Raw genomic sequence first — 13,379 nt, 5'->3', positions numbered from 1 at the left:
CTACAGGAAGGACTGTGTGTTGGACAGAGCTACCCAAATGCACTAAGGGCCTCCCATTGAACTCAGAATAAAGTCCCAACTCCCCACCCCAACCTGCAAGGCCTGCTGGACCCAGTCCCCATGGACAGCCTCTACTCTTTCTGGGGGTGGCCTCCGTGCTTCACGTGGGTCCCTGCTCAAATGCCACCTTCCCTGACCACCCGCTAGAGAACCCCGACTCCACACCATGCTTTATACGTTTTCATAACACTCGTCCCCAGCCGAAACTCTCCTGGTTTATTTGTTTATTGGACTGGAAGCTTCCTGAGGTTGGAACTAGACCTATCTTGTCCCTGCTGGGTTCCCTGGGCCTGGCACAAAGCCCAGCACATAGAAGAGACTCTATGAATATTTGTTGGTTGAATGAATGAAAGCCATCTTGCTTAAGCCTCAGCCAGTGGAGGATGCGAGGAGTTTGCCTGGTGCCCCCTGGGTGATTAAATGAGTGTGGGCTGTAATCCCTCCTCACCCCCCACCCCAGTGATCCACCTTCCTGTCAAAACCCTCTGTCTGACCCTCTGTCGGCAGAACCCGGGGCAGCGGGTCCTCTCTGGGAGCAAAGCTCTCCACGTGGCCAGTCCGGCTCCATAAACTATCTCTGGGGTAATAGATAACTACTGCACTTACATTGCCATTCAAGTTCAGTCTTTGTGACTTAAAGCTATGTCTAAACCCTTCAGAGACGACGCCCCTGTCCTCAGAACACATGCATCTCTCACTAGCACCCTTCTCAAGCACTTCGTTGCACATGCACAGACGCCTTCTGCTTCCAATCCTAACAGCCACCAGAAGGGGGGTCCTGGGCACTCACCACCCACCCTGAATGACCCAGATCCTCCAGCCACGTTCACACTTGGAAATCAAAGTCGGTTCTTTTCCCTTGCATTCAAACTCACTTTCCTTTTCACACAGGGGTTGGGCTTTTCTCACATCCTAAGAGCTGGGACAAGAGAGGCAGGGGAGAGAGAAAGAGCAGGACAAGCTGTACCCTCGCCCTGGCGCCGGGTCTCTAATTGGAGCAATAATTGATAATTATGCCAGATGTTGAACAGGCTCGAGAGGGAGACTTCTAGGGTGCTGAGGAGAGGAGAGGTGGCAGCGGGGAACTCAGCTTTTTTCTTCCACAACAAGACCCAGAGAATGTGTTCATTGTTACCTTAGGGGTGTGGAGTGTAGCTTTTTTGCGAAGTAAGAGAAGAGTTCTTTCTGCTGGGACTAAAGACAGCATAATGTGTTTGTGAAGGCTGGAACTTCCCAGTTCCCCAAGCTGAAGCTCGGTTAAGCCATCAAGTACATTCCCTGCAAATTAGCACCTTCAGTTCAAGCCTCCGTGCTTTTGTTGTGCAGTCGAGGTAATAATCACCCGTGCTGAGAAAAAGGCACACTGGCTGGCAGGGATCTCTCCCCACACAAAGCCTTCTTCGGTTTAAAAAAAAAAAAAATCATACAATAAAAAGGAAAACTGTTTAAGCTTAAAAACTGAAAAGAAGCAGTTGGCTCCAGTTGTTGGAATGTTTTAAAAAGTAACAGCAAGATGAAAAAAATAAAAAATGAGGAATCAATGGCCCCAGAATGCTGAGAGGGCCAAAAATATTAATATACAGGAACATGGCAAACCCTCTGCAAGCTGTAAATATTGTCTCCATTTCCCAGGTATAATCAACAAGTGCGGCCTTCTTCTCCCTCAGCTCTCCCTTCAAACTTCCTGTTTGAAATCTATGCTGCAGGGATTTCCCTGGTGGCGCAGTGGTTAAGAATCTGCCTGCCAATGCAGGGGACACGGGTTCAAGCCCTGGTCCAGGAAGATCCCACACGCCGCGGAGCAACTAAGCCCGTGTGCCACAACTACTGAGCCTGTGCTCTAGAACCCACGAGCCACAACTAATGAGCCCGTGTGCCACAACTACTGAAGCCCGTGCACCTAGAGCCCATGTCCTGCAACAAGAGAAGCCACCGCAAAGAGAGAAGCCCACGCACAGCAACGGAGACCCAACACAACCATAAATCAATAAATCAATAAGGGCTTCCCTGGTGGCGCAGTGGTTGAGAGTCCGCCTGCCGATGCAGGGGACACGGGTTCGTGCCCCGGTCCGGGAAGATCCCACATGCCGCGGAGCGGCTGGGCCTGTGAGCCATGGCCGCTGAGCCTGTGCGTCCGGAGCCTGTGCTCTGCAACGGGAGAGGCCACAACAGTGAGAGGCCCACAAACCGCAAAAAAACAAAAACAAACAAACAAACAAAAAATCAATAAATTAAAAAATATAGATATATATGCTGCGAAACACTTTTCCCAAATAAAATAAACTAAAAGCATTAGGTGAATAAATTGTGTCTGTCAGAGGTCCATGAATTTCTTGTTTCAAATATAGGGAGGAGGGTTCGACCCCCAGAACCAGGAAAGAAGGAGGATATGTATAAAGCAAAGAAACACAGACCACCAGAAATAAAAATCAAGAGAATTTCGTATAAGGCAAATGTATTCATTTGCTGAGCGTGGTAGGTACACTGGTGAAGAAACTCACTGAGGGTAGGGTGGTCATGTAAGCTACGGATGCCGAGCTATTTTTAATTAATACATAATTTCTTAGCATATAGTACAGTATGGGTATGCTCCATGAAAGTCAAACTTATGTCCTGTATTTCTATATGCTAAATCTTGCAACCCTACTGATAGAAGGTTCCAGTGGTTATGCTAATTAAGGATTGGTAATACACACTCCAACGGGACAGTGAGTCCAGGCTCTGTTCATACTTAGATGCAAGTCCCGAGCCCATCGGTCAGGAAGGAGCCTTCAGGGAGGTCCAGGGAGCTGGTGTCTGGGGTCCCTATGTGATCTCAGTCCTCCCTCAGCTTCGGCTGCCTGAAGGCACAGCACGTGCTGCTCCAAGGAGAAACTTCGCCTCTTCCGCAGACATCGCCTCAGGAAGGCCAGGCCCGGGCTTCTTCCCCAGCTGTCACTTGCTGAGCAGATCCGACCCTCACAGCTAAGCTTCAGCCATTCGGAAATCATCCAGAGAGAAGGGGGCCTCCTCACTGGCCAAGAGAGAGAGGAAAGCCAGGCTATGGTGACTCTGCACCTTACGGAGGGTCCTGCCCCTGGGAAGGAAGAGCGGTCCTCTAAGACAGGGGTTTATGGTAAGATGCAGGGGGTGGCTTTGGGGTTTGGTTCAAATCCTTTCTCTTCCACCTATTGTTTGAGGCAGTTTTCCCTTCTGTGACCTGGTCACGAGTGAACCCTTCCTCCACAAAGTTTGTGAACCTCCATGAAGTTAGAGGCTGAGGGAAGCGTCCAGCCAGGACCTGGTGAACGCTGCACCATGACGGTTACTGCCTTCCTGCAGTGGCCTCAGGGTGGAGCCCGGGGAGAACCCCAGGCCAGCGTAGCTGGGTTCCTCTCTCACTTCTCAGGAAAGAAGGAATCTCGCCTTCCAGGCCAGTCCACCAGCCATCCACAGCCTCTTATTCAAAACTGACATCCTCAAGAAGTCAACCCCAGTTCCACCCAAAGCCCCATTTCCGTCTCCCTACACTGTCCCCCAAACCTTTGTGTCTTGGGCCAACCATTTGGAGATGGTTATAAAGAGTGGATGCCAAAGAAATGCATGCATATGTTCTCCAAAAGCCATGTGCGCTGAAACTCACAGCAGCACTTTCACGGAGGCCCCAAAACTCAGCCCCAGTGACGCCCACATGGAAGTGAACACACCCCGGCTACTCGCAGCGACACGGATGAACCTCTCAAACGTAACACTGGACCAAGGAAGCCAGGCAAAAACGACACCAGGATGATTCCACTTACACAAAGTTCAAATTGTGATGAAACAAATCTCTGCCGACAAAAGTCGACGGGGCTGGGGGGCGGGGCGTCGAGTGACCTATTTCGTAACCCAGGCGGTGGTTACAGGGGGTCTCTATGACGGAATCCATTAAGCTCGGTACGCTTAGGGTTGGTACACTTGGCCTGTACACTTGCATGACAGGTCTAAATTTTAAAGGGAGGAGGGAATGTAAGGTCTTGAGGTTTCCCCAAGGTTTTCCGCAGAGAAGGGCTGCGGCACCCGCGAGCCGGCAGGTGGGCAGGGAGGCGGACGAAGAGCGCAGCTGCGGACTGAGATTGGCAGTGGGCGCACGGAAGCCGCGAAGCCAGGCGGCCACAACCTCGCCAGGTGCTGCGCCGCCTCCGCCTCCGCGTCCTGCGTTGCTTGGCAACCCGTCTCCTAGGCGACGTGAGACGCTGAGCCCAGTGACCGAGCGTGCCGGGAGCTCCAAGACCCCAGGACCCATGGCGCAGAAGCCCATCAGCAGGGCCGCGGCCGAGCGCATGAACCTCGTGGCCCAGGACGAGATCTGGTAACGCCCGGGACACGGTAACCCAGTGGGCTGGGCCGTTCCCACCTGAAGTGTTCAACCTGGCGGCCTCAGTTTCCCCACCAAGTCCTTGAGGTGATCGACCTCTGGGCGCGAAGAGCGTGCCCTGGAGGTGGTCGGGGCCTTGCGGAAAGGGGTAGTGTTAGGGACGAAAGAGCCTTTCTTTCTCTTTTCTTAGGGACACCGCAAAGGCGTGAAAGATTTTGCATCTGGCTTTACAACCCGCTGCAAAGCTTTGCTTGTTGAGATACGACTGATGTGTGCTTATTTTTAATATTTACCAAATGTTTAAAAAATCTTTATGTTTGTTCAGTCGAATGAGAGCACTTCACATTCTCTCTTGCTTGTCCTGGTTTTTGAACAAGAGTTTTAATTTAAAGAATAGATCCATTTTCTAAAAGATTTACGTTCAGCAGACATCTGTAATGGATGTTTTTATCTGGCATTCTATCCCATTGCTAAATAGTATCCCATCTCTTTGAAGTTTTAACCAGTATGGGAAGTTACTAATTTAGATGCAAGTAAGTAAATATTAGCAACAACAAACCAACATGGCTTAGCTCTTAAACTTCAGTTATCCTATTGTCATCTCTATGACTTTTACCATTTCCTTGAAAATCCTGTAATAGTCACTTCATATTTTTCTTTAAATTAGCTTTGTTTCACTTAATGAACTTATTTTTATAGGAAACTTTATATCACTCTTGAAAATGGAAAGCCAGTATTATTTGCAATAAATACATGCTATTATTATTTTTTAAATCTTTATTTTTATCCAAGTACCCACTATAGGAAATACTACCTAGCAGGGTATTAGCAGGGTCTGTTCCCTCTGCCTAGAATGCCCTTTTCTCTCTTCCCCCACCAAACAAACTCCTACTCATCCTTCAAGACCCAAATCAGATGGCCCCTCCTATGTGAACAGAGCCAGTTAAGCCCTTAGACTGTTCAGTCCCATGTCCAAAGTGGCTATTGAACACTTGAAACGTGATTATTCCAAACTGGGATGAGCTGTCAATGTAAAATACTAGATTTCAAAAACTTCATGCCCCTAAAAAGTGATACCAAAATTAAGTTTGTTTATTTTTACTTTTTTAAAAATGTGGCTCTAGAAAATTTTAAATTACATATATGGCTCATATTTTTGTCTCATGTTACAGCTCCCTTGGAAATAGACTCTGCTTTAGATGCTCAGTGCCCAGGGAAAGAGCCTGGCCAGGACCTCTGAAACTGTTGAGACATCAGAGGGGGCTTGGGGTGCAGTTATTGATTCTAAAATAGGAAAAGAAACTTGAAAATCAAAATGAATACATGTTTAATCAGATTTTTGCAAAATGCGACACACCCGCTCTTCAACTGCAACTCAGTTCAGCTCCTAGGTAGTTATGTATAAATTATATTCAATGTGGAGCAAAAGCAGGGCCAGGATCAGGGTGGGATGAGTGAGGTGTCTGGAGTGCAATAGTTAAGGGGGGGCTCCATCTCAAGGTCATGCAGGTGCTGGCTCTGCACTTGCAGGAACCTGAGAGCGGGTGCCTCCTTAAATTTTGCATCCCAGGGCCTCACTCACTCTGCCCCGGGCCTTGCTCTGAAAACAAAGGACCTTTATATGTACCTCCATAATGATTTAACACTCTCCCATTACTATAGGTCCAGGGGCCCCCAAAACAAGGATTCCATTCCTAGATGACCCCTCGGGCAGAGTCAGCCCCAGTCCTCTCTGCTCCCCGATGTACCATCCAACCAGCATCTCTGGTTCTTAGACATGTGTCTTCCTTACATTAGTGGGAAGTCCCCAGCGACAGGGACTCCTGTTTCCTCCCTGACACGGAATCATCCTTCAGTTCAGATGCATCGAAGAATGTAAAATTCTCCCCATTGCACCTTAGGGTTTGCTACTTTAACCCTTTTCAAATGTTGTCTGGTATTTAAGAGCTTTCTTTTTCAGGAAGTACCGCCTGAAGGCTGAAAACGAAGCACGGCAAAACTGGGCCCCGAACTGGGGATTTTTAACAACCCCCCTCGAAGAGGTAAATGTAAATTTGGTGAGCTTGGAGGTTATAGAATCAATCATTTCCAAGAATAAATGGTTATGAAGTGTATAATTTGCAAGAATAAATTAAAGAGCATGTTGTAGGCGAAGACGGCTGACATCTGAAGTTTCCTCCCATTCACAAATTTATTGAGCACTTACTATGTGCCAGGCACATTCTAGGTGCTTCATCCGAACCAGCTCATTGAACCCACACGACAACCCCTGTGCGGAGGGAGGTGCTCTTTGATGTCCATTTTCCAAATGAGGAATTTGAGCTCAAAGAAGTGCAAAGTCACACAGCTCAGAAAGAGAGGCACCAAGGGGAGATGCTGGTCTGGCTGATTCCAGGGCCACTCGGCCTTGGAATTCCCATCTGTAAAATGGGGTGACAGTCCTCACTGCCTCACTGAGTGACTGTGACGTTCAGATGGAAAGAGAGGAGAGGCCAAGTGAATATCGGCACGATTATTAGGAAAATACTCTTGGTACTTCCTACACCAGATAGGAAACAGAAATGAGGAAAAGGACCAGGCATAATTAATAGGGAGTGATGGGGACACCAGCAAAGAGACCACTGACCCCATCCAGAGGCAGCCACCGTCAGCCCAGCTGAGGGCTACCAGGCAAGCAGACTGGCTGTATTTTCTGACTGTTCAAGAGAGTCCAGGGCTTCCCTGGTGGCGCAGTGGTTAGGAGTCCGCCTGCCGATGCAGGGGACACGGGTTCGTGCCCCGGTCTGAGAAGATCCCACATGCCGCGGAGCAGCTGGGCCCTTGAGCCATGGCCCCTGAGCCTGCGTGTCCGGAGCCTGTGCTCCGCAACGGGAGAGGCCGCAACAGTGAGAGGCCCGCATACCGCAAAAAAAAAAAAAAAAAAAGAGAGAGAGTCCAGAAATCCAGATGCTTTAATGAAATCTTCTGAGTCTTGAATAGTGGCTTGGATTTATAAGACACCAACAGGCCCGCAGAATGCTTGTGTGAGCTTCACTGGGATTGTGGCCAGTGGTTTGCAACCTTCCACGTGATCTCCAGGACACAACATGAGGAAACCACATTTCTTTGGAGGGAGGCAGAATCGCACAAAGGCCACATAATTCAAAATGTTCATGATTCTAGGCAGCGTAAAGCCCCTTTGTAATTCACCCCGTCCCACTAGCGCTGAAATTATGCCATTCTTAATGAGTTTTTTTAATACTTAGAGAGTTACACAATTTGAAATTTCATGCATAAAATGAGTCCTTATTAATATAATATGCATAAAAAGTCTATATTAATATTCCTTATGTGTAATTAAATTGGGTTTTTGAAGAGTTCAAAATTGCTTTAAAAATTAAAAGGGGGGATGGAGGCTCTCCTCGTAGTTTACAGGTTGGTCCTGAACCTTGCTGCCATGTTTTACTCTGAGTCCATAACCTGTGACGTGTTCTCAAATCACTCAGCAGGGCTGTAAATAGGCAGTCTGCAAGGGCCTGGGGCTGAGCTGGCCTGTTGGCCAGTCCCCACTCCACCCCTTTCTAGCTGTGATCTGAGCACCACCTTACCTGTAAAGTGCCTTGTCCTGGGGGGGGCAGTGAGGGGAAGCTTCCAAGGTCTCAGCCTGCGGGGCCCCATCCCTGGGGATTGTGTTTCAGCTGATCAAGTGTGAAGAAGAGCCCGCCACCTCAAAGCCCAAAATCGAGCTTCCCGAGCGCTTCCGCATCCGGCCAGTGACCCCAGTGGAGAAATACATCAAGGTTCGCAAAGTCCTTTTAAGTACTTGCTTTCCTAAGTAAGAAATCAACCCCACCAGAGATGATGTTTCTCCGGTGTTGCTTCTGGTGGGCCCAGCCAGGAGCTGGGTAAGAACAGAGCGGCGCCCGGCCTGCGGGGAGGCGGGTTTCCAGCCCTTTCTAAGCGCACACATGGGAGACACAGCGGGTTACTGGTCCCTACACGGGCGGGACCTCAGAGGCCAGAGGAAGGAGTTGGGATTTGAGCCCGATTTGCAGTGGGAAGCAGGGCCACAGGGTGTTGAGAATTGCCTTTTTAAGAGATCGCTCTTGTTGCTGAGTGAGGGACCAGGCTGTGCAGAGGGCTGAGACCCATCAGCCACCTCCTACCCCCACCTCCACCCCAGAAGAGGACACAGGGGTCCCCGAGGGACCCTGCTGTCTCTCCTGGCCACGAGCGGTCCCCGTAAGTGCCTTGCCCCTGGGGAAGCTGGGCCCCTCCCTCTGCCATCCTGACAAATGACCCCCGTGCCTGCTCAGGCAGGGTGGCAGCTGCCACCAGAATCATCATCTTTTCAAAGGAAGCGTTCCCACCTAGAGATCAGAACAGCATCCCCTTCTGGGGGGGAGAAGAGAGGAACTGTCCTGGGACCAGAACAAAACAAAACGGAACATGATTTCTCCTTGTGTGAGCCTCTGCTTAGGAGAAGGCCAGGTGTGGAAGCCACACCCCTGTCAGAGCCTGCGGGGGTGGACGGGGGGAGGAGTGGAGGGTCAATCTCACGATCCAGCAGAGAAAGGCACTTTGCTTGGTTCCCTCTGAGCTTCCTTCCTTGCCGAAGAAATGGTTCCCCTCTTCCTCCTTCCCATCCCCTCTTCAGGTGGGTAGACCCTTTAAAAATACATTTATGGTTTAACAGGCATCCTACACCCCAAAGGGCAATGCTGCGAAAAGCCTCCTTCCCTCCCCCAAGTCCTGAGAGCTGTTGCCCCCTGTCTCTGCACCCTTCCCCAGATGCAATATGCCTATCCAGGTGGATGTGGAGGGCTCTAGCCCTTTTTCCTTAGTACAGAAATTATACCATATTTTACATCTTTTTATGCATCTTTTTTTCTCTTAGCAGTTTGTCTTCAAAGTCGTTCCATCTGAGGATATACAGAGCTACCTCGTTCTTTTAAATGGCTGCGTAGTTTTCCATGGTGCAGAGGGACAGTGGCTGAATGGGTCCCCCCATGGATGGACACGTAGGCTGTGTCCAGGCATTGGCTATAACAAACAGGGCCTTGGTATGTGCGTGTGCAGGTATTAGGATGTCTTAGGATAAATGCCTAGGGATGGATTGTCAGGTCAAAGAGCGTTTGCATTTTCATTTTTCGTAGATGACTGTGCCCTTCACAGAGAATTAACAACAGGTTTTCCCATAAGCTCCTTCACGGTGGTGTTTTCCTCTCTTCATCTGGTGGGTGAAGTGTGGCATCCCAGGGTGGGTTCTGACTGCACTCTCTTACAAGTTGGAGATGGACTTGAAAGCTGGTCCCGTGTGTTCCCGAGGTCCCAGCATCGTGGAGAACTGGCTCGCTGGAGGAAATTCTGGCCCCGCTGGCATTTGTTCATGACCCTCCCTGCATGGGGCCTCTCAAGAGATTAATTTTAATGCCTCATCAAGAATATATGTTAAGGGGCTTCATCCACCAGGACCGTCCCCTCTGGCCACCGCCTCACTCAAAGATCCTTTGAGCCAAGTGTGAACTCGTAACCCCAAGCATACTAAACCTCTTCATCTCGGTTCTTCTGCTGGAACAAATATTCCTCACTGCTGTCTTGGTTAAAATCCCCCCGTAAGAGCAGAACAGAAGATTATTCCAAATGGAAGGGAGAAACCTGCATAAACATTTAGCCTCATTTTCCAAAAATTTTCCAAATTTCAAGGAATTGACAAACAAAATTGTGGGGTTTTTTTCATTTCAGATAGAATCCCATTTCCCTTCTGGTTTTTAATTAAATTCAATTGTTTTTCATTCCTGTGGCATCTATGGTTTGGGTGTGTGTGTGTGTGTACACACATGTATCATAAAACCTTCTAATCAAACCTATAACTGCCAGGCTACCATCTGACAATGTTGCCACGTATTTTATAAAGGGCACTGTGAACTGTAGTATTTGATATTTCTGCACCTTACTTTTTTCTCTTTTTCTCTCTTTTACCAAATAAAAAGTATTTCATTGGGTTGTGAATTAAATGTGTTAAGCATTACAAGATAAAGAGAAATGTTTCGTGATCATTAGTTTCAGGGAAAACGTGATCTCCAAGGCCAGCTGATTGGAGCGTGCTTACGTTCAGTGCACCTTACTTAAGGACCCTGGCTCTTCTTTCTGTCTTTTCTTTCTAATTTTTTCTTCCAGTTTTATTAAGCTATAATTGACATACAGTACTAAGTAAGTATAAGCTGTGCAGCATCATGAGTTGACTTACATACACCATGAAATGATTTTCACAATAAGTTTAGCGAACATCCATCTTCTCATATAGATACAAAATTTAAGAAATAGAAAAAAAATTATTTTCTCCTTGTGATGAGAATTCTTAGCATTCACTCTCTTAACAGCTTCCGTATATAATGTAGAGCAGTGATCATAATATTGTACGTTACATCCCTAACACTTGTTTGTCTTATAACTGGAAGTCTGTACCTTTTGACCACCTTCATCCAATTCCTCCTCCCCCACCCCCGCCTCTGGTAACCGCAAATCTGACCTCTTTTTCTACGAGTTTCTTTGTTTTTGAAGTCTAATTGACCCACAACACTATGTTCATTCTTATTATACAACACAGTGATTCAATATTTCTAAACATTTCAAAATGATCACCATAAGTCTCGTTACGATCTGTCACCATACAAAGATATTGCATAATTACTGACTATATTCCCACACTGCACATTTCATCCCTGTGACTCATTTATTTTGCAACTGGAAGTTTGTCCCTCTTACTCTCCTCACCCATTCCTCTCCTCCTCCACCACCCCTCTGGCAACCATCTGTTTGTTCTCTGTTATTATGACTCTGTTTCTGTTTATTTTTGTCCACGTGTTTTGTTTTTTAGACTCCACATGTAAGTAAAATCATGCAGTATTTGTCTTTCTCTGTCTGACTTATTTCACTTTTAAGTATCCTCTAAGATCCATCTATGTTGTCACAAATGGGAAGATTTCATTAATTTTTATGGCTGAGTAATATTCCATTGCATATATAGACCGCACCTTTATCCAGTCATCTGTCGATGGGCACTTAGGTTGCCTCCTTATCTTGGCTATTGTAAATAATGGTTCAATGAACATAGAGTTGCATGTATCTTTTCAAATTAGTATTTTCATTTACTTTAGGTAAGTACCCAGGGGTGGAATTGCTGGATAGTATGATAGTTCTATTTTTAATTTTTTGACAAACCTCCATACTGTTCTCCACAGTGGCTTCACCAATTTCCATTCCCATCAACAGTGCAGGAGTGTTCCCTTTTCTCCACATCCTCGCCAGCACTTGTCATTTGTTGTCTTTTTGATGATGGCGACTCTGACAGGTGTGATGATTCGTGACAGTGAACATCTTTTAATGTGACTGTTAACCACCTGTATATCTTCTTTGGAAAAATGTCTATTCAGGTCCTCTGCCCATTTTTTAATCAGGTTGTTTGTTTTTTTGATGCCGAGTTGTATGAGTTCTTTGCATATCTTGGATATTAACCCTTTATCACATACGTTTGCAAATATCTTCCCCCATTCAGTAGGCAGCCTTGTTGTGCTGTTGATAGTTTCCTTCTCTGTAAAGAAGGTGCCTTTGAGTTTGATGTAGTCCCATTTATTTATTTTTCCCTTGCCTGAGGAGACATATCCAAAAAAATATTGCTAAGACCAATGTCAAAGAGTGTGCTGCCTATGTTTTCTTCTAGAAGTTTTATGGTTTCAGGTTTTACCTTTAAGTCTTTAATCCATTTGAGTTTAGTTTTGTGCATGGTGTGAGAAGTAGACCAATTTGCTTCTTTTGCATGTCGCTGTCCCGTTTTCCCAACACCATTTATCAAGGAGGCTGTCTTTTCCCCACTGTATATTCTGCCTCCTTTGTCATGGATTAAGTACCCATAGAAGTGCGGGTCCATTTCTGGGCTCTCTGTTCTGTTCCATTGACCTATGTGTCTATTTTGGGGCCAGTACCGTGGTTCTTCCTGTCTTTTCCACACCAGGCGTACCGACCCTGATGCCTCCGTGGACACGCCTCGTGTTGCTGTGGCCCAAGGCGACTCAACCTCCTGCCTTTCTATTCCAGGTGCTCCCATCCCCCCCAGTCCCAAAGACGACACAGGGCTTCATCGGCTGGAGATCCGGGGTGCCAGGCCTGCACAAGTGTCTGGAGTACAATTATGAGATCAGAAGCTGCAAAGGGGCGTATGCCAAGGAGCTAAACTGGCCGAAGCAAGGTGTCCACTGAGTCCAGACAGAGACCCCGGCCCCTGGGGCAAGGAAGGGTGGACCGCCAGACGCCGGTGCCCATGCCCAGGAAAGGAAGAGCTCCCCGGCCTCCCCGCAAGGACAGGGTTCCCCTCCACACCTGCTCATGAGATATTGTTGCAAAGAACACAAAACAGCCCTTAGACGTTTTCAATTCATCAATGCCTCCCTTCCGGAACATTCTTGTAACATATTCATTCTTGGCTAATGCAATGAATAAAGCAAAATAGACTCTCTGATTTTTTTTAATACCATGGGAATTTCTAGGTATGGCTTTTAAAAACACAATGTGATTTCATTTTTAAATATTTGTCTAAACCCTTTCATGTCACCTTCAATCCCCCTTTTCAGCATCCTCGTTGTAATGAGGTTGTTGGCCAGGTGTTTCTGTACCCAAATACCCCTGGGCCTGCTTTTCAGGAGGAATAAAGTGCTTTGAGCGTCCCTCGACACTCCTTCCCCAGGATATCTGCAATAGGTCAACAGCTTTAAAGCAAAAACGAGCACGAGATGTGCCATTGAGTGCAGATTTCCTGGAGAGGATGGGTTTCCCAAGCGCTCCGTAGAAAACCTTCCCCGATTACCTGGTCCACCCCCCGACCCCCATCACCACGCAGACAGCAGCCAAGCTGGGCAACGAGGCCATCGTCCATCCCCCATGGACGTCTGACATTAACCCCTTGGTCAACATTTGATTTCCGGTCCCTGCCTGTCCCTGAGGCTTT

The 13,379-nt window shown here is 47.5% G+C and overlaps 1 protein-coding gene across 1 annotated transcript; it reads left to right on the top strand.

Annotated features, from left to right (window-relative positions):
* Positions 1-4,045: 4,045 nt before the first annotated feature.
* On the top strand, positions 4,046-12,884 carry CIMIP1 (ciliary microtubule inner protein 1). Its single transcript, XM_082644928.1, has 4 exons — positions 4,046-4,390; positions 6,357-6,438; positions 8,074-8,175; positions 12,473-12,884. The coding sequence occupies exons 1-4, from the start codon at positions 4,323-4,325 to the stop codon at positions 12,632-12,634; spliced, it is 414 nt and encodes a 137-aa protein (XP_082501054.1). The 5' UTR covers positions 4,046-4,322; the 3' UTR covers positions 12,635-12,884.
* The last annotated feature ends 495 nt before the right edge of the window (positions 12,885-13,379 follow it).

The sequence above is a fragment of the Mesoplodon mirus genome, assembly GCF_964341445.2.
Source record: "Mesoplodon mirus genome assembly, chromosome: 15".
Lineage (NCBI taxonomy): Eukaryota > Metazoa > Chordata > Mammalia > Artiodactyla > Ziphiidae > Mesoplodon > Mesoplodon mirus.
Note: the sequence above shows the minus strand (reverse complement) of the source record. Positions and strands in the feature narration are given on the sequence as shown.